General features: G+C 33.1%; 1 protein-coding gene across 1 annotated transcript; it reads right to left on the bottom strand.

The window, feature by feature from the left end:
- Positions 1-2,496: 2,496 nt before the first annotated feature.
- Positions 2,497-3,749, bottom strand: LOC120149947 (E3 ubiquitin-protein ligase PUB23-like). The gene has a single exon (XM_039162665.1). It carries the CDS (start codon positions 3,629-3,631, stop codon positions 2,588-2,590), a length of 1,044 nt encoding a protein of 347 aa, XP_039018596.1. The 5' UTR covers positions 3,632-3,749; the 3' UTR covers positions 2,497-2,587.
- Between the last annotated feature and the right edge of the window lie 15,484 nt (positions 3,750-19,233).

The raw sequence follows: 19,233 nt of genomic DNA, 5'->3' as shown, positions 1-19,233 counted from the left end.
AGATTAACTTGATTTGAATTCATATTTGATTTGAAACTTTAACAAGTCGAGTCAAGTAAGACTCATTTTGATAAGTTTACGGATGCTATTTTTATTTTTAGAATTGGTTATGAATTGTAAAAAAAATTCAAGAACGATTGTAATATGTTAGTTTTGGTGTATTTGTAGATTGTTACGTTGATTGTAATATGTTGGTTTTGGTGTATTTGTAGATTATTATGTTGATTGGAATATGTTAGTATGGTGTATTTGTGGAATAGTACTTTGGTGCTTAAACTTTGGAATTGCTTCACACATTATTTTGACTATTATTTTATTAAATTTGTTAATTTATGTTTATAATAGTATTACTATATTTTACATATATTTTAAAAAACAAGGTAAAAATTTAGATAGTTTTAACGAGTAAACTTATCAAATATCGAGTTATGTCGAACACTATTCAATTTATGACCGACTCGTTTGATAATCACTTCTAATTACAAAATAGATGTATTTGGTTGATTTACATTCCTCTAAGGGGGCGTTTGGTTCAGGATATCTCACATTATCGGGAGGAATGTACTGTCATTCTCCCGTTTGGATTGTAAACATTCTCAACTCCGGTAATCATTTATTCCCAATAATGGTATTTTGAGGGCTTATTATCGGGAACCAAACGCACCTTAATAAATATCTTGTTGGTAATAATGATGATGCTTGTTGGTAATAATGATGATGTTTGTTGGTTGTGACATAGAAAATTAGGACATATACGTGCGAGTATATTATCCAAATTTGTCAGCAAAGACGTTGTAGACTTGCCTTGGCTTTCATTTAGAATGATTATAAATTATTCATATTCATCTTTTTTGTTGTAATTAGAACTACTCATGTAAGTGATAAACAACATGAATTTGTGCATGTTATGATTATTCTATATAACAAAATAAGTATTCTTTTATTAATTTGGTTGAATATAAGATAGCATATGTTTAAAATTTTTCCATCATTTGATATTAAATACCTATATTCCTATATACATGGTGTTTGAACTTATAATCTCAAAAAATAACATCTTAACTATTGAAGCCATTTAATTCGTGCATATAACAAAACAAGTTAAACAAGAACTAAAATTGTATTACGAAGATCAATTTAGTAGCAAAATCACAACTCATAAAGTATGCAACAATTTAGCCCAAAGAAGAAAGTAAAATAGAAACGGGTCACACAAATAAGCCTACAAAATGGTTGAGTAAACGATGTGGGGAAAAAGTTATCAATATAATTAAATCTAGAGATTATTTTTTCATCTAGGGTGAATTCTACATTACCAACCTAAAGACGTCAAGTGTTCTACGCGTCTTAAAGCTAAATATGAAGACTCAACAACTGTATGGCGTCTTCAGGCAAATAAAGAAGATCCCACAATTACATAGCATCTTCAGTCAAATAAAAAAGATCTCAGAAATACACTATATTTTCACATCAATAAAAAAATCCTACTTCAAAAAATAAACGATGAATGTCTTATATTGAAAAATTATTTTTCTCAAAACCCATGGGCTAACAGCCCAAATAAGCCTTTAAAATCCACAAATGCCTGAAATTATTATTATTTTTTTAGTAAATTACAAACTAAAGCTTGGGTAAATCTGAACACGTGCCCTCAGCAAAGCTGAAAGGGACTTGTGGTTCAATCACCGTTTACAACAATTATTCTCCAATTTCTTCAGTGTCTCCACTTTGGTCCTCGAAATTCTCCAATCTCATAAATTTGCCCCTCTAAGTCTCAAGATCTTTCCAATTAGATCCTCGTAGCTCTCCGCTCAAATCAATCGCTGTGAACCACAAATTAATCAAATATACCCTTAGAATTATGACCAAATTGATAGGACATATAGATATAAATGATTAAATTAGATGAATTATTTATAATTATAAATGTTGAGGGTTAAAGTTGTTATTATGCCAATAACAAATGAGTCGTAAAACAAATTATATAAAAAAAAGAAAAGCTTTCAGTATCCCGTGTTAAGAAAATATTTTACATGGATGAAATCTTTTCCCCTCAAACAAACATTAGAAAATGGAAAAAATATATTGTATAAAATGTTTTACATGAATAAATATATCATTAAAATCATGATCAATTTGATATAAATTATAAACAAAATGGTTAAACTGGATGACTTATTTAGAATTGTAAATATTGGTATTTCAATAGGACAATTAACAATATCATTAATTTAAGGGTTCTAATGTTGTCATGAGTGATATTTATGTTTTTTGATTTATGGATATAACTTTAGGATTTGGAATTTAGAATTTATAGCTTAGGGTTTAAATTTTAAAATAATTTAAAGGTATCACGGAATTCAAATAAATATATTTGTGAAGTATTTTTCTACGATATATGGAACAATAACTCTTAATTTAAACCGATTAACACTATTATAAAAATATAAATTATAATATACCAAATTAAAGTAAAGATTAAATTTTAACTTTTAACATGATAGAGGGACTAAAACTGTATTTAAACCAATCGCTCAATCTCTAAAACTAGAATAGTAAAATTCCGTGACTCAAAATATTGGACAAATCAGAATCCTTCATTCCCGTCTTGGGTTAAATTCAGCCGTCCATATTCCTCCAGAGTTTTCAAAAGCTGGGCCCCTTTCCTCCTTCCTCTAGCTGTACATTCCCCTTGCAACGCTAGCGCCACCGCCCGGGCAACCTCCTCCGGGGGCGCCGGCACCATATCCTCCTCTTGGTCGTCCCCATTTCCACCACCGCATCCACCTCCGTAGATGACGGATATCACGCTAATTGCATATTCTCGTCCTCTTCCCGCCAACCGTCCCATAACGGACACCATCACGGGCACTGCAAGCGCGTGGGCTGTCACTTCTGCTGCTCCTTCGGCCACAGTGCACATGAGCTCGAGAGCAGCCAACGCCCTCTCCGCTGCCGCTCCTTCCAGCTCCATCGCCACCTCCACCACCGCTCCCACGGCTCCCGCCTCCACAGCTATGTGTCGGTTTCCTTCCGCCAAACATAATGCAAGTAGAATTTTAGTCGCTGGCTTCACCCCTGCTTTGTTTTTCAAATTCGAAACGATCCCACGCATCAATTCAGGCGAGCAAACCGGGTCCGACGGTGGGTTGGGCAAGAGTGAGCGTTCTAGAAGCTGGAGGGCAGCGAGTTGTTCGGATAGAGAACCTGTAGAAAACTGAACCTCGGCGATATGGAAAAGTTCTTGGAGATTAGCAGAGGAAAGCGGCGGCGGTGGTTGAAAATGAGTAGCTTGTGTTGGCTTTTGGTGGAGAGGGGACGTCGGGATGGGGAATTTCCATTGAGTAAAGCTATGGGAAGCAGAGGAAGAAGAGGAGGAAGAGGAGGATTCCGGGCGTTTCTGCATCGAGTTTTTCGGCGGAGGAGGAGGAGGTGGTGGAGGGGAAGGGTGATCCGGCACAGACAGCAGCGGTGGAGAGGCGGGTGGTTGTTGTGAGGAAGAAAGAGGGAGAGGAGGAGAATGAGGAGTGGTGGGGCTGAGTGTAGATTGAGTACAGTTACGGAAAAACCCGCATGAGAAGAGCGGACGCGGCTGCGTTTTGAGCTTTGAGTGGTGGTGGTTGGTTTTCATACTGATTTCCACTTTCCAGCTTAAAGTTTTAGGGTTTTTGGTGGTGCCGGTGGTGGGTGTAGCTTTAAGACTTAAAAGAAGTGAAGCTGATGAAAGAGAAGAAGTAGAGTCAGAGAGCGTAGTGGAAATAATGGAGCGGAACAGTTTGCAGAGAGAACAGAGGGGGACTCAAGTAGCAGAACGAACAGAGAACGTTTCACGATGCGTCGTCGTTTAGTATGCTTTTTTGGTAATGCGCGGGACAAAATTCTTGATTCAAAGTTTGTCTGTTTCGTTTTGGTTAAACTCTGCCAATTACACTTGTACTATTTGTTTTCTGTGGATTTAGTGCCTCTACTATTATTTGCTCAAAATTTATATCCCTACTTCTCAAATTGCTTAAATTTAATCTTGGGGCTAAGAAATCACATCATGGACCCTCCTCACCACATTGATCATGATCCTAATCAACGAAAATTATTAATTTCATTATTTTCCACGATATCAATTTTATAGATATTTGACTCAAATTTGATGGGTTTCGATTTAATCCTATAAGGTTGAGTTCTCTCTTTATTTTAAATAGATTTATAGTTCAGAGTGAAAAAATATGACATGAGTTAATAATATAATTATCCTTTAGATATTTAAAGATAATTATAATAATACAATGCTCTATATTTATTTATTAGGACTTTGTTTTACCTAATAAAAATAAGAATATATCGAGTAGAGTCAGATAAAAACTTTTTGAATCTAGATCAGGTGACGAGTAGTTAGGTGTAATACCCGAGTAGAGTTAAAATGATCTAAATATTTGATTTGATCCGATCCATGTTCATTCATTTCATGAAAAAATAAATGATAACTTTTAAAAAAATGACATTAGTTTAAAAACAATATGAAAAAAAACATAGATGAAGTGAGTAGTTATCATTAGTTGGAACTATGACTAATGCGATGAGAGAATCTACCATATAATTTTTCCTTTATGTTAACAAATTTCAGTCATGATGTGGAAAATGGAAATTACGAAAAAAAAAATCCACGTTATAATAACTAATGGAGTTGACAGAAACTGTCAGTAATAAGACTAAATTCATGTAATTGGAGAAGTAGAGATGCCGGTTTTGAGCAAATAAAAGTAGAGATACTAAATCCGCACAAAACAAATACTACAAAGGTCGGTGTCAGAATTCAAACACTTGCACAAAACAAAGACTAATTGATGTCATGCTCTTCGTCCTTCAAATTCAACAGTGAAACAGTAAGAGCCCCACTGTTATATGCAAGTACAGTACAGTGACGAAAAGTTGTTTGTACATTTGCTGGAGGTGGAGGAAGAAAACTGGTTAACCAGTCCAAGGAATACTGAGGGTTGGGTTGGAAAAGAAAATCGAAGGTAAGTGGGAAGGGCCCATCCTTTATCATTAAATCTAACGACATTTTTCTCGAAAAATAATCGGTGATCGGTATATTTATCGATCTAACATCGGTCAGATTATATTTTTTGATTTAACACCATTTGCATCGCGTTATATGTTGATTTGGCGTCACGTTGGGTAAGGCGCGCCGCCCCCTACACTGCGCTATATATTGACATGGAATACACGTGGGTATAACACGACCCTTGGGGCGCGCCTTACGCCACGTAGGGTATAGCGCGGGTCAGGGGTCGCGCATTACCTTTAATTCTCTGACATAATTATATATAGCACGGGGCAAGAGAAGCGTCATACCTTTAACTGATATAATTATATAAGGCGCGATGCAAGTACCGCGCCTTGTATAATTATAACAATTTTTCTCGGCTATAAATACCCTTCTCCCCCGGTTAAGTTCCTCACATCTCTCCTCTCAACTTATAAATTAATACAACAATTCCGTCAACGAGTCAATAATTCTGACAATTTTCTCATATTTAATTAAGAAGTTCGTGCGATTTTTCGTTTTAAGATAATTTTGTGATAAATTTTGTTATTATACTTATTGTTTATTATGATTATTTGAAAAAATATTATATTAATTGTTGTCAATTAATTTCTGTGTTTGTAAAATTAGAAAGCGGGAATATACGTCGAAATAGTTTTGCGGTACATGTAATAATATAAATTATATTATTTAAATTATTTATGTTTATGTGTAAAAATTTTATTCTGTTATATTTTCGTTAATATATTATTTATTTAATCAACATTGTTTCAGTTTTTTTTTTGCAGATATAATATTGTCGCACTTTTAAACTCAAAGAATGACGCGACTTTCAGTTATTGTTTATTATGATGGTGAAATTCGAGAAGATGAAACCGACGTTGTTTTCGTATCAAATGAGCGTGTTAAAATAACATTGAAGAGAAACATAACTCTTGAGGAGCTGATAACAAAGATTTCGAGGAAGATTCATGTTGGAAGTAGTATAAGAATGTCATCGTTGTAGTACAGATTTCCAACATCATTGTTGTCATTAACTTATACATCGTTCGAACTTTTGAACAATGATGATATTGAAATGATGGTTGAAGCTCAAAGTAATTATTCAGACGTCGATATTGAGATGTATGGAAATTTTATTCAAGTGTGTGTCGTTCGGAGTCAATCATTAAGCTCTCACTATGTGTTGGCTGAACAAGTTGACAGACCGACGACAGTAATGTGTAATGATTTTAATGTCATAATGGGGAGACATTTATCCGGAACTCCTTACGATATGTACCGAGGTGGGTCGACGAACAATCTGTATGGCAACATCGCGTCCAGTTCAAGGGGAAGGCATTCATCTGCAAATCCGTTTGACCTTAATATGGAGATGCCATCAACGCAACCATCTGTGCAGTTTCCATTTGACACGATGGCTTCAAGCTCCAGGGGGAGGCATTCGACTGCGAGCTTTTTCGATCTCAATGTCGATATGCCTTCTAGTTTAAGGGGAAGGCGTGCAAGTAGTAAGTTCTTCGACCTAAATGTGGAGCGCATGGAGGAACCATCATCTCCACCAGAAGAACCGCTTCGTGAGCCTGGTGCGGATGATGCTGAGATTGGATTATTCATTCAACCAGAATCACCGCAATTCAACTCCGATGATGATGAAGTTCTAGGAAATGTGGCACAAACTGACTCTCCTGCACACATGTATGAAGTTGATTATGGTGCAATGTACGAGCCAGAATTTACGGATATGCCTCATCTCGATGACTATGGATATTACTCATCAATAAATAATTGTGAGTTATCTTTAGGCATGGAGTTTTCAAGCAAAGAAGAAGCGGTGATGGCTATAAAAATTACAATATTCGTAATTCTGTTCAGTACAGAGTCAACCAATCCACGACCGAAAAATATGTATGCTACTGTGTCCGACGCAAAAACGGATTTAATTGGATGGTTCGCGTATCAAAAATGAAGAGGAAAAACAACATATGGGAACTAACAGTATACAACGGTCCTCACACATGTTGTGCTAGAGGGGTCAACCAAGATCATCCCAACTTGGACTCTGAAATGATATGCCAAGCCATCATGCGCATGGTAAAAACAAGCTCTCATATAGCTGTTGCAGTGTTGATTTCAGCTATACAATCACATTATGGGTACATTGTCTCCTATAAAAATGCTTGGTTGGCAAAACAAAATGACATTGTCAAACTTCATGGCGAATTGGATGCATCTTACAACGAACTTCCAGGTTGGTTTAGGCTGGTGCGGACGTTGAATCCTGGGACAATTGTGGACTTCCAAACCTCCTATGCATACCATAATGATCGAGTTCTTCGCGATCGATGCCAATTCTACCAGGTTTTTTGGAGTTACCCACAGTGCGTTAATGCTGTCAAATACTGCAAGTTTGTGCTCTAGATCGACAGGACTTTCTTGTATGGAAAATACAAACAAGTTTTATTATTGGCAGTTGTCCAAGATGGCAATCGCAACATTCTTCCAGCTGCTTTTTGTAACATCCTCAATATCGGGTTAGTGATCAAATTGTAAAATTTCAGAAATTGGTGATTAAAGTGGGATAATTGAATAGTCCAATGACTTACTAGAAGATATTTATACATCATTGTTAGTAATTATTAGATGAAGTAAAGGGTAAAATAGTCATTTGACATGGAAGATTTTTTATTTTCCTTTACTAGATAAGGAAGCCCACGTGGAAGAGAAAAGAAGGCAAAATAAACTTCCAGAGTTCTCTTCTCCTTCTTCAGCCGTGAGTCACCATGGCAAATGTGAGTTTTATGGTTAGTTGATTATTTGTTGAAATAAAAGTTGGTTTATGATTATTGGATGATAATTAAGCTTAAGGAAAGCTTAAATTATCTTAAAAATAAAGGATGATGGAGTTATGAGAGATTAAGTAAAAGGAGTTTTTAAGTGAATTCTTGAAATAAAAGGAGTTAATAGATTTTTAAGTTGAATTTAACTTGGCAATGGTTAAATTAAGGAATATGAAGTATTAAAAGTGGATTTAGAACATGTTGAAAATTGAGTATGATTCTTAAATTTCATAAGGATGAGAGGATTTTGAAGTTAAAGATGGTTTATATGGATATAAATTGGTTTAAGCATGTGTATATGAGTTAAGATCATGAAAGGGGATGAAAAATGAAGCATTTGAGTTGATTTGAGTAGATTTTCGGGCTTAAAAATGAATTATGGGTTATGTGAATCGATGCACATTCAATGTGCACCGATGCATCAAGGGTAAATTTCCAGAAATTGGTCAGAGTGTATCGATGCACAGGAAGTGCATCGATGCACCCATTAAAATGGAAACATCGAATGTAATTAATGCATCAATGCACATGTTAAGGGATGCATCAATGCACTTCAAGGGGAAATTGAAATAAATATTTCTTTTGGTCTAAGAAATGATAGGTTAGTGTATATCAATTGGATACTAATATGTATCAATGTATGATTATATAGATATCGATCACAAACAAGTCCCGAAATGATTATCAAGTTATGATTCGATCGCAAGAGAGGAAATTATAAAAATGGATTGGAACTTAGTGAGGCCAAGGTGAGTGCGCATTATTTTATATATAATGTTTAATGGGAAATAAGACTTGCGACAAGTCTATTTTCTATAGTATTGTGCATGAAGTATGAATATGAACATGTGTTTGTTATGAGTGTCTGAGTTATATGTTATGGTATGTGTTGATATGTTATTGTATATGTATTTCATGGTTGATGTGAATATATGTTATGTTATGATGGTATAAACTATATGATATGATAAGAAATTATATGAATATAAAAGAGAAGTTATGTGATAAGATCTTTGAGATATATAGAAATGGAATATAAGATTACGCGAGTACATGATATGGGTAAATTAGGTAATAATATGGGAATATGGTAAAAAGCGAGTTTAGAAGAAATGATAGGAATAAAGTAATCAAATGTAAAGGTTATATAAACAATGAGAATGTGAGTTGGGCAAGTGAATAGGGGTATGAACATTTATGTGAAATAGTAAAATAGAATTATATCATTGAATGAGAATTGAAACAAGATAGATAATATTGACCTATATGATGATATGAGAATAGTAGATCAAATAGGAGACTTGAACATAAGTGATAATAGGAACATATAAGATGAGCTAGATGGGAAAGATACATATGTGTTGGGATTTTTGGAAGCTCAAATCGACAACCGGAACGGTTTGCAAAGAGGGGTCGGAACGGTTTTGTGTTTAGGGAGTAAGGAGATTGAAAGATAGATAATTGCAACTCGATTTATAGTGGTTCGAATTTCTCAACCAAAGTCTACGTCCACTACCTTAGCTCCTCACCAAGGATTTTCCAACAAATTCACTAATTTGTTCTTTCTTTTGAGGATAAAGAGTAACCTTACAAACTCCATAGTTTTTCCGGGCTAAACTAGAACCTTTCCCTAGCTTTTACACAGGATTAGCTAGAACATTTCCCCTTTACAAAAGGATAAAAGATGTAAACAAGAAAACCTCTCTAAGGTAGGTGTTTACAAGATTGAGCTCACAAGAACAAAATATTTACAAGAGAAAGATGAAATAAGATTGAAAAACTCTTCTCTTGTGTTTGATTGCTTGGATAGTTGTTCTCTTGCATCTTCAAGTGTCCTTAGGTTGTATTTATAGCTTGGAATGTGTTTGAAGTCATATATAGCCGTTGGGGATGTTTTGGAGCCGTTTGGAGATGAGAAACAATTAATAAAACAGCTTGGAGCATGGGAGGAATCAGTACCCCCTCATGGGGAATCGGTTCCCTAAGTGCAATCTGTTTTTGACCGTTAGACAGGGGGGAATCGGTACCCCCTGGGGGGAATCTGTTCCCATGGGGGGAATCTGTACCCCTGGAGGGGAAATATATTCCCCCTGGGGGGAATCTGTACCCCTGGGGGGAATCTGTACCCCCTGGACAATCTGATTTTTCTTGAAACCCTTTAAAAAGAAAATATTTTTGGCTCGATTAAGGCTCGAAATACTTTGTAAAATTGTTTTAAAATAGTTTAAGTATAAAACACAATTTTACACTTTAGTAAGGATTAAAATGAAATTTGAAAGACTTGGAGTAATATTTTGATATTCGAATAATTACATCGAATATACTCAAAAAATATTTTATAAAATCTTAAAATTCATTTAACTTAATTTGTTATATCGAAACATCAAAATGTTTTCAACAATCTCTCCCTTTTTGATATAACAAAACATTTGAGTAATTTTAAGGTTTTGAAATAAAGTTTGAAATTACTCCCCCTTACTTTAACACTTCTCCCCTTTAACACCTTAACACTTCTCCCCCTTTTTGTTAAATCAAAAAGACTCTAATCTTTGAAGTTCAAAATAACTTTGGAGAGTAAGTAGTAAATTTGACATTTTAAAAATCATTTGAAAAAAAATCAAAGCTCCCCCTCAATAAATGCATTCCAAATAAAATTTTGCTTTTAGGATCTTGACACTTAAACAAAATTGAATTTCAACAAAGAATAACAAACATGTTAGTAGCACATGAAATTCAATATATCCAAGACTAAAATACTTTATGCAATACCAATTGTTGAAATTTGATATCAATACCAATTGTTAAAATTAAGTGCATAGACATAAAATTTTTCCAAAAATGTTATGCATTTGAAAATTTTGATATCAATTGTTAGAGAGATATCATTTTCATTTAAACCACATGCATAAACATTCAAATTTAGGTCAAAAATTTTAAAATTTGTAAAATCAAAGTATTTGAAAAATTGATATCAATTGTTAGAGAGATATCAATTGCATTAAAACCAATTTTGACCAAAATTTTATTATGATGAACTAAAAATCCTTAAAAATAATATAACTTTAAAATGTTCATCATAATCATCTTTTCAACATACATGAGATTGAAACAATGATGCATAATCATTTAAAAACAAAACTCATGCATGCTTAAAATCAAATGAGCAACCAAATAACCAAAATTAAAAGCATTAAGCTTAGAGGTTACTCATTCCTTTTTCATGTGTGGCTAGAGCATCTTGAATATCATCACTCTCATCACCATTGCTCTCACACACCTATAAGAGACATTTAAGTAGATTTTGGTATCCAAATTGCTTTGGATCCTTGGACGTTAGTTTCAATGCCCCTTGTTCCTTTCGGAACCTATACTTGCCTAATTTTAAAACGTTTTCCTTTCTTCAAAGGATAAGTATGTTCCAAATGACCATGATAATGACAATGTGAGCATATTGTCATTATTGAACTAAATGAATTATTTAAAATGATTTCTTTTTCTTTTGTTAAGCATTCAAGCTTAACTTTTAAATCAAAATTTTATTTTTCAAAACTATCAATTTTTATTTTTGAAAGCTCTAAATCCTTTTTCAAAATTTCATTTTGGCTTTCAAAATCTATTTTTGTTTTCAAAAGAAAATCGTTTTCAATTTTAAATTTTGAAATCATTTTCTTATATTTGGAGTTCATGGTCTCAAACTCCGAATATAACCTATCAAAAGCATCTTGTAACTCATCAAACGTATATGAATTAAATTCATTTGAGTTAGAAGATATCTTGGGCTCTTAATAAGCCATTAGAGACACCACCTTTGTTGGTTCTTCTTTCTTGTTTCCATGGATTTCATCGATCTTATTCCAAAGCTCCTTGGCACTTGAACATGAAGAAACCCCTTCATAGATTTCAGGACCAAATGCACAAAACAACATGTGCATGGCCTTGGCATTAAGTTGAGCTTTCTTTCATTCTTTGTCACTCCACTTCTTCTCATTCTTCTTTGGAGAAGAGTAGCCATTCTCGATTATCTCCCATACATCAAGATCATTGGATTGGATGAATACCTTCATTAATTTCTTCCAATGATGATAGTTGATTCCATTGAGGTATGGAGGTTTGTCGGTTGGTAGGGAGTCTTCCATGTAGAACGAGCCGGAGGTGGAAGTCATCTTCTCGGTTGTGTAGGGAATTGGTAGAGCTTCTTCTAGGATCATCTCAAGGTGGTTAAACCTTCTTAACGAGTTAGGCTATGATGCCAATTGTTGGGATTTTCGGAAGCTCAAATCGACAACCGGAACAGTTTGTAAAGAGGGGTCGGAACGGTTTTGTTTTTAGGGAGTAAGGAGATTGAAATATATATAATTGCACAGTGATTTAACGTTCAGATTTCTCAACCAAAGTCTACGTCCACTACCTTAGCTCCTCACCAAGGATTTTTCCAACAAATTCACTAATTTTGTTCTTTCTTTTGAGGATAAAGAGTAACCTTACAAACTCCCTAGTTTTTCCAGGCTAAACTAGAACCTTTCCCTAGCTTTTACATGGGATTAGCTAGAACCTTTCCCCTTTACAAAAGGATAAAAGATGTAAACAAGAAAACCTCTCTAAGGTAGGTGTTTACAAGATTGAGCTCACAAGAACAAAATATTTACAAGAGAAAGATGAAATAAGATTGAAAAACTCTTCTCTTTTGTTTGATTGCTTGGATAATTGTTCTCTTGCATCTTCAAGTATCCTTAGGTTGTATTTATAATTTGGAATGTGTTTGAAGTCGTATATAGTCGTTGGGGATGTTTTGGAGTCGTTTGGAGATGAGAAACAATTAATAAAATAGCTTGGAGCGTGGGGGGAATCGGTACCCCCTCATGGGAATCGGTTCCCTAAGTGCAATCTGTTTTTGACCGTTAGACAGGGGGAGTCGGTACCCCCTGGGGGGAACCTGTACCCCCTGGACAATCTGATTATTCTTGAAACCCTTTAAAAAGAAAATATTTTTGGCTCGATTAAGGCTCGAAATACTTTGTAAAATTATTTTAAAATAGTTTAAGTATAAAACACAATTTTACACTTTAGTAAGGATTAAAAATGGACTTTGAAAGACTTGGAGTAATATTTTGATATTCGAATAATTACATCGAATATACTTAAAAAATCTTTTGTAAAATCTTAAAATTCATTTAACTTAATTTGTTATATCAAAACATAAAAATGTTTTCAACAATATGCTTAAATAAAATTATGATATATGGGTTGTATGATGGAAATCCACGTAGTCATATTAGAAAGTTATAGGTACTATATGAATTGAATTAGGTAAATAGATTAGATTAGTATATAATGAAATAATAGAAGTGATATATGTTTATGAGTTTGATAGAGGTGATATGATTTAGGTGAATATCATAGAATGAGGTATAAGCTATATGATATGATATAAGTATTTTATACATATATGATATAAGCTATTAACCAGGACATATGAGATTATGAGAATGAGAATATAAATGATGTGAGTACAAGTATAAGAAAAATGATATATATATATATATATATATGATAAGATATAAAAAATAATAAGATATAAGCAATGTGAAAAGAAATGTGAAATAGTATGAAAAGTGGATATGAGCTACGTGATATGTGAAAGTGATTTACGTGTTTATATGTATATGTGATTCAACTTATGTGACATAATCTACATGCTATGTGAAAGTGAACTACGTGTTTATGTGAAAATGTGAAATGACATAAATGATGATGCCCATGTTATGTTTCATGAGAGCTAGGGTATAGTTGGCATGCCAAGAGTCGAGGGTCTACGCGGTCTTTCAGGACATATATGTATTCTTTGGAACATGTATGAGGTCTTTTGAGACACATATTTGGTACTTGGCATATGTATACGATTCTTAAGGAATTTTTTACGTGGTCCTTAGGGACATCTTATATGGCACTACGGTGCATTTCTACGCGGCACTTCGGTGTAATTCTATGTGGCACTCCGGTGCATTTATACGAGCTATGGTGACAGCATTTGTAACACCCCAACCCGTATCCGACCCGGATACGAATCCGAGGTGTCACATTGACTTTTAAAAACATGTACTTGTATAAAATAGTGAGTAATTTAAAACTTTTATAACATATAAATAACTAATTTACATAAAAGACATTTTCATTATTACAAAACCAATCAGAGCATGTATCTTTCACTTATTATTTACATATAACTATTCGAAACATTTATAAAACAGTTCATAGCTTAAACAATAGATTCTTTTGAAAACATGACAACTAGAACTTTATATACTAAAATACCTATTATTCACATCTTTTCTGATCTGACCTTTAGTAAGAAGAACTGACCTGTCTTGCTCCACATTGCTCTTTACTCTTCTCGAAACCTACGTGTAAATCACTTACACGCTAAGTCAAAGACTTAGTGAGGCATATAAACATATAAGGTAAACGGTAACTAATAATCATACCTAAACAATTACTACTATCATTTCATACCACTCATACTTTTACATGTAACAAATATATGCATACATATATGTCGTTATCATTCATATCTCTTATCTCATGTTCCTATGATCTCTTATGTCCATATCATATAACATATACCATAACCAATTGCACATATACATATCATGTCGTGTACACTATATATATATACATATCATGTCCTTTTACATATTCATGTAACCATATCATATATTCATATAAGCTCATGGTTTCCTTCACATATACATGTAATAACGTAGTTCATATCCATTCTCATATGAGTTTATATTCATATAAACATAGGATTCACTTTCACATATCACATATTCTTTCTCTTTCATATAACTCATGTCTTGTGATCATGTAAACACGTATCACATAGAATAACATGTCAAACATATTACACAACTGATATAATATTCTCATATATTCATGTAGTTCAGTATCACATATCATATGAATCATATAAATCATGTCACATATACTCACGCATACATAAAATTCACAAATCAAATAACATTTTAAGAGTTACTTATTACCATAGTAACTCCGTCACTGGCTCATTGCAAGCCAATGCTTATTCGATAACATAAGTACAATGAAATTACACTCACCTGGCCTCACTAGTCCATTTCAATCTCTTATCTTCCCTTTTTATCGATATTACTTGTCAATGATTCCAGAACTCGTTGAGGCTCTGAATCTACATAATTATACATTTTAAGACAATTATTAGATACCTACACCTTGTAATTTGATACTAGCAACTTAAACGAACTTATTAAACCAATATTTACAATTTTCCTTTAGTGGGGAATCTGTTCCCTCCTGTGGGGGTATCGGTTCCCCCTTGACATTCTGGAATTCTGTCGTTTGAGAGGGTATCGGTACCCCTTTGAATGGGTACTGATTCCCCCTAACCCAGAAATCATTTTTTCAGCACAAAAATTACTTCATTTCCTCTCAAACACTCCATATATCATCCCTTTTTTCATCTTAACTCTAGTACACATACTTAAACTAATCTATATTCATTTATTTCATCTTAAACCTCAAAATCCTATCTTCCATATGTAATTCAATAATTACATCAATTCTGTAATATGTTTCAAATCCAATTCTATTACTCCAAATCTCTTAATTTAACTATTGACAAGTCAAATTCAACTTAAAATTCAACTTATCAACTTTATTTCAAGATTTCATTCAAAAACTCAAAATCTTTAATCTCTCCTAATTCCACCATCCTTTGTTTTTAAGATGATTTAAGCTTTCCTTAAGCTTAGTTATCATCTAATAATCAAAACCCAACCTTAAAATCAACAATTCATTTATAAACAAAGAAACTTACCTTTGGCTCTTGGCTTCCACGTGAAGAAGAAGAAGAAAGGAGAAGAGAACTCTGGAGAATTCTCTCCCTTTCCACGTGTATATAATTCCATTTTTAATTCCTTAAATGATCAAATGACCATTTTACCCTTTTTTCCTTTAATAATTACTAAATAACCTTCATCATATATATCCAATAATCATTGAACTATTTCATTCTTCTACTTTAGTCATCAAATTCTAAAACTTTACAAATTGGTCACTAACCCATAATTTGGGATGTTACAAATCTCCCCTCCTTTTTTAAAAAAATTCGTCCTCGAATTTTCACTGCACATCTTGAGAAGGACATATCTTCTAACGTTCTCATGCTGCTTTCTGAACTTAATCTTTTGTATCATCTTTAATAACTTGGTTCTTATCTTTCCAATTATTCGACTACCTTTTTACTTTATATCTCCTATCATGTCACTTATCAGATAGACCATAACATTAATTCTTATTACTCAAACTCATAAATCAATCAAATTCCTTGTCAATCTTCAATTGTCTTTGAAGAATCACCAAACTTTTATTTCATCCTTACTTGATTGACTCCAAAACTTCCTTAATACATATAAATCTTTATTCATTTCTCTGACTACATTCACTTGACCAAGAAACATAACCTTAAATCTTCATCATAACTGATTAAACATACACTTTGCATAACTAAACAATTTCTCATATTACCTGACATACCTTTCTTACTTTTGGTTAAACTTATAACCTGTATCTCAACATAATCTTTATCACATCTAATTCTTTAAACTTCATCCTTTTATTTTCTTCATAACTCAAAATCTTCTTATACACCAATCATATATTTCTTTCATGTTCACATACTCTTTTCCTATCACTTAAACTCATCTCTGATTACCAATCTTTATTATATCTTTATAACTTTACTAATCACTTCACTTATACAGAACCTCATTCTTATCGTATCTTGCTTGTATTTTCTTCCATCAAAATTTTCTTTAAAACACATAAATATTTATCTCCTTGCCTATATCATATCTATATGATCAAAATACACAACCACATCCAGATTCGTATCTCATTTGATTAACTTACTTTATGTTTCCTTCAAATCTGATAATTATAACATCCATGCCACTATAGCTAATTAATAACAAATTTTCAATCTAGGGCGTAAGCCCTGATCAAATTAATCATACACATCATTTCAGTTAAAATCAACCCAGTGTAATTCACTTATTGAACCCATACTCTCATTCATATACAGTATTATGCTTTGTCTCCTTTATTACCTTTCATTTCAATGATTAAAATACATAACCATATCTCAATCCACACCATACATAATTAGCTTACCCTGAAATCATCTTCAAATCATTTAACTTTAATACACTACTATCTTATAACTCTGTTAGTCGACATCGATTCTTCCAATCTAAAACATAAACCTTCATCGAACCATTCATATACATTCTTTGCAGTCAGAATTATTTCAACAATAGTTTACTCAACTTATCAAATAAACATTCAATCTCATACACCATATCACTTTCATTATTCAAGCTTAACATTCTAACTTCCTTTATTTATAAACTGATCATTGATGTACCCATACTTAAACTCTTCTTATTAATCCTTAGTTTTACTCAAACATTCGAATCCTCACTTCCTTCACTCTATCACTTTACTATAATCACAATATACAATTGTATCCAGATTCACTTCATATTTGGTTATCATAACCTACCATATCTTGAAATCTTGTAATTTCAATACATTCCGTCCCATAATCTTGTTAGCCCACGCTAACTCTTTCCATCTTAAATACAAAAATAGTATCTACCTCACTTGATACATTTAAAATACTTCTTATCCTTCACATTATTTAATTTCTAGCAAAACACTTAATCCATTCCTTGATCTTTATCCATTTATCCCTTTATAATCCGCATTGTCTTATACATAACTAAACCATATCATGTTCTTCATACTCTCATACTCTTTTATATCACATATACTTATCCTTAACTATCACTCCTTATCACATTTTCATTATTTTGATAGTCAACTTTACTCGCACAAAACCTTATTATTTACCATTCTTATACTTATGTTTTCTCCACTTGTTTAAAAAAATCACCAGATTTCAATACTCATCTAATCCATTTAAAATACTTTTTCTGCTTCGATTTACATAACTTCTAAAAGAGCTTTTAACCCAATTCACAAGGGTTGTCTTTAACCCTGACTTATCCTCAATTAACTCTTTGTTTAATCTTTCAAGATCAAACCTACGGTTGGAGTCTGTCGAACTCTCATCTGATTTGATTCTCTGACGGAGAATATAACTAATTCATGTATGGTTTAAAGTTGAACCAGAATCTCTACCTTTCTTTGATGGTGCTAAAATTCTATGAAGCACTAATTCTCTTAATCATCTGAGATTTTATTTCTCCAAACTTTTCGTTCTGAGCTTTTTCTCTTTAAAGCTTTAACACAATTAACCATTTCTTGAAATGATAACAAATTCAAAACCAGTAACACTCTTTTAATTTAAGGCGCAAGTCCAAACAACAAATCACATGTATCATTTTCAGTAGGAATTAACTCAACAACAATTCTGCTTAGCTTAATAAACTTATAATCATACTTATACAAGGTGTAATTCCCTTGTTTCAAGCTCGTGTATTCCAGTTTCATCTGTCTTATAAACTGGTCATCAATGCACTTATTCTTGAACTCTTATACAATTCTAATCACATCATTTAATCTTTTAACGTTCTTATGGTGACAATTGTCCACCATACTCTAACTTACCAAAGTAGTAACAAAACTACTCAATTCAACATCTCCACTTTGAAGAAATGAAAACCTTCTATCATATCATTCAACCAAAGGTCTATAACAATAGAACCTTCCTCAAATCCACCCTTGAACTTGGTTGCTCGCAACTTTATCAACAAATTTGATACATTCATTCTATGAGTTAAAGAAGTATAAATTGAAAACACATCAGAACATTCTTCAACATGAAGAATAATTTTCCAAATTTTATACAGGCATTTCCTGAGGTGTTCGCTCTTCTCCCTGCCTGGCCAGGGCAGGTGAATGCTATTACCTTCAGGTTTATTACCTTTCACTTCTTTCGAAGCTCTTATTATCATACTTCTATTATCACATAATAATCTATTTTTTTTATTAGCAAGATAGCATACTCCTTACACTATCAGATCAGAATTTTTCACTTTGAGTTGGCATGTACACTTTTTAAAACACTTCTGATTTTGATTTAAGCCTAGAATCGGCTAAACCGTAGCTCTGATACCATTAAATGTAACACCCCAACCCGTATCCGACCCGGATACGAATCCGAGGTGTCACATTGACTTTTAAAAACATGTACTTGTATAAAATAGTGAGTAATTTAAAACTTTTATAACATATAAATAACTAATTTACATAAAAGACATTTTCATTATTACAAAACCAATCAGAGCATGT

This window comes from Hibiscus syriacus, unplaced genomic scaffold, assembly GCF_006381635.1.
Source record: "Hibiscus syriacus cultivar Baekdansim isolate YM2019G1 unplaced genomic scaffold, ASM638163v2 tig00111013_pilon, whole genome shotgun sequence".
Classification (NCBI taxonomy): Eukaryota; Viridiplantae; Streptophyta; class Magnoliopsida; order Malvales; family Malvaceae; genus Hibiscus; species Hibiscus syriacus.
Note: the sequence above shows the minus strand (reverse complement) of the source record. Positions and strands in the feature narration are given on the sequence as shown.

What these genes read in the sequence shown, in the direction of transcription:
- LOC120149947 (XM_039162665.1), bottom strand. Translation starts at nt 3,631, where the DNA reads ATGAAAACCAACCACCACCACTCAAAGCTCAAAACGCAGCCGCGTCCG.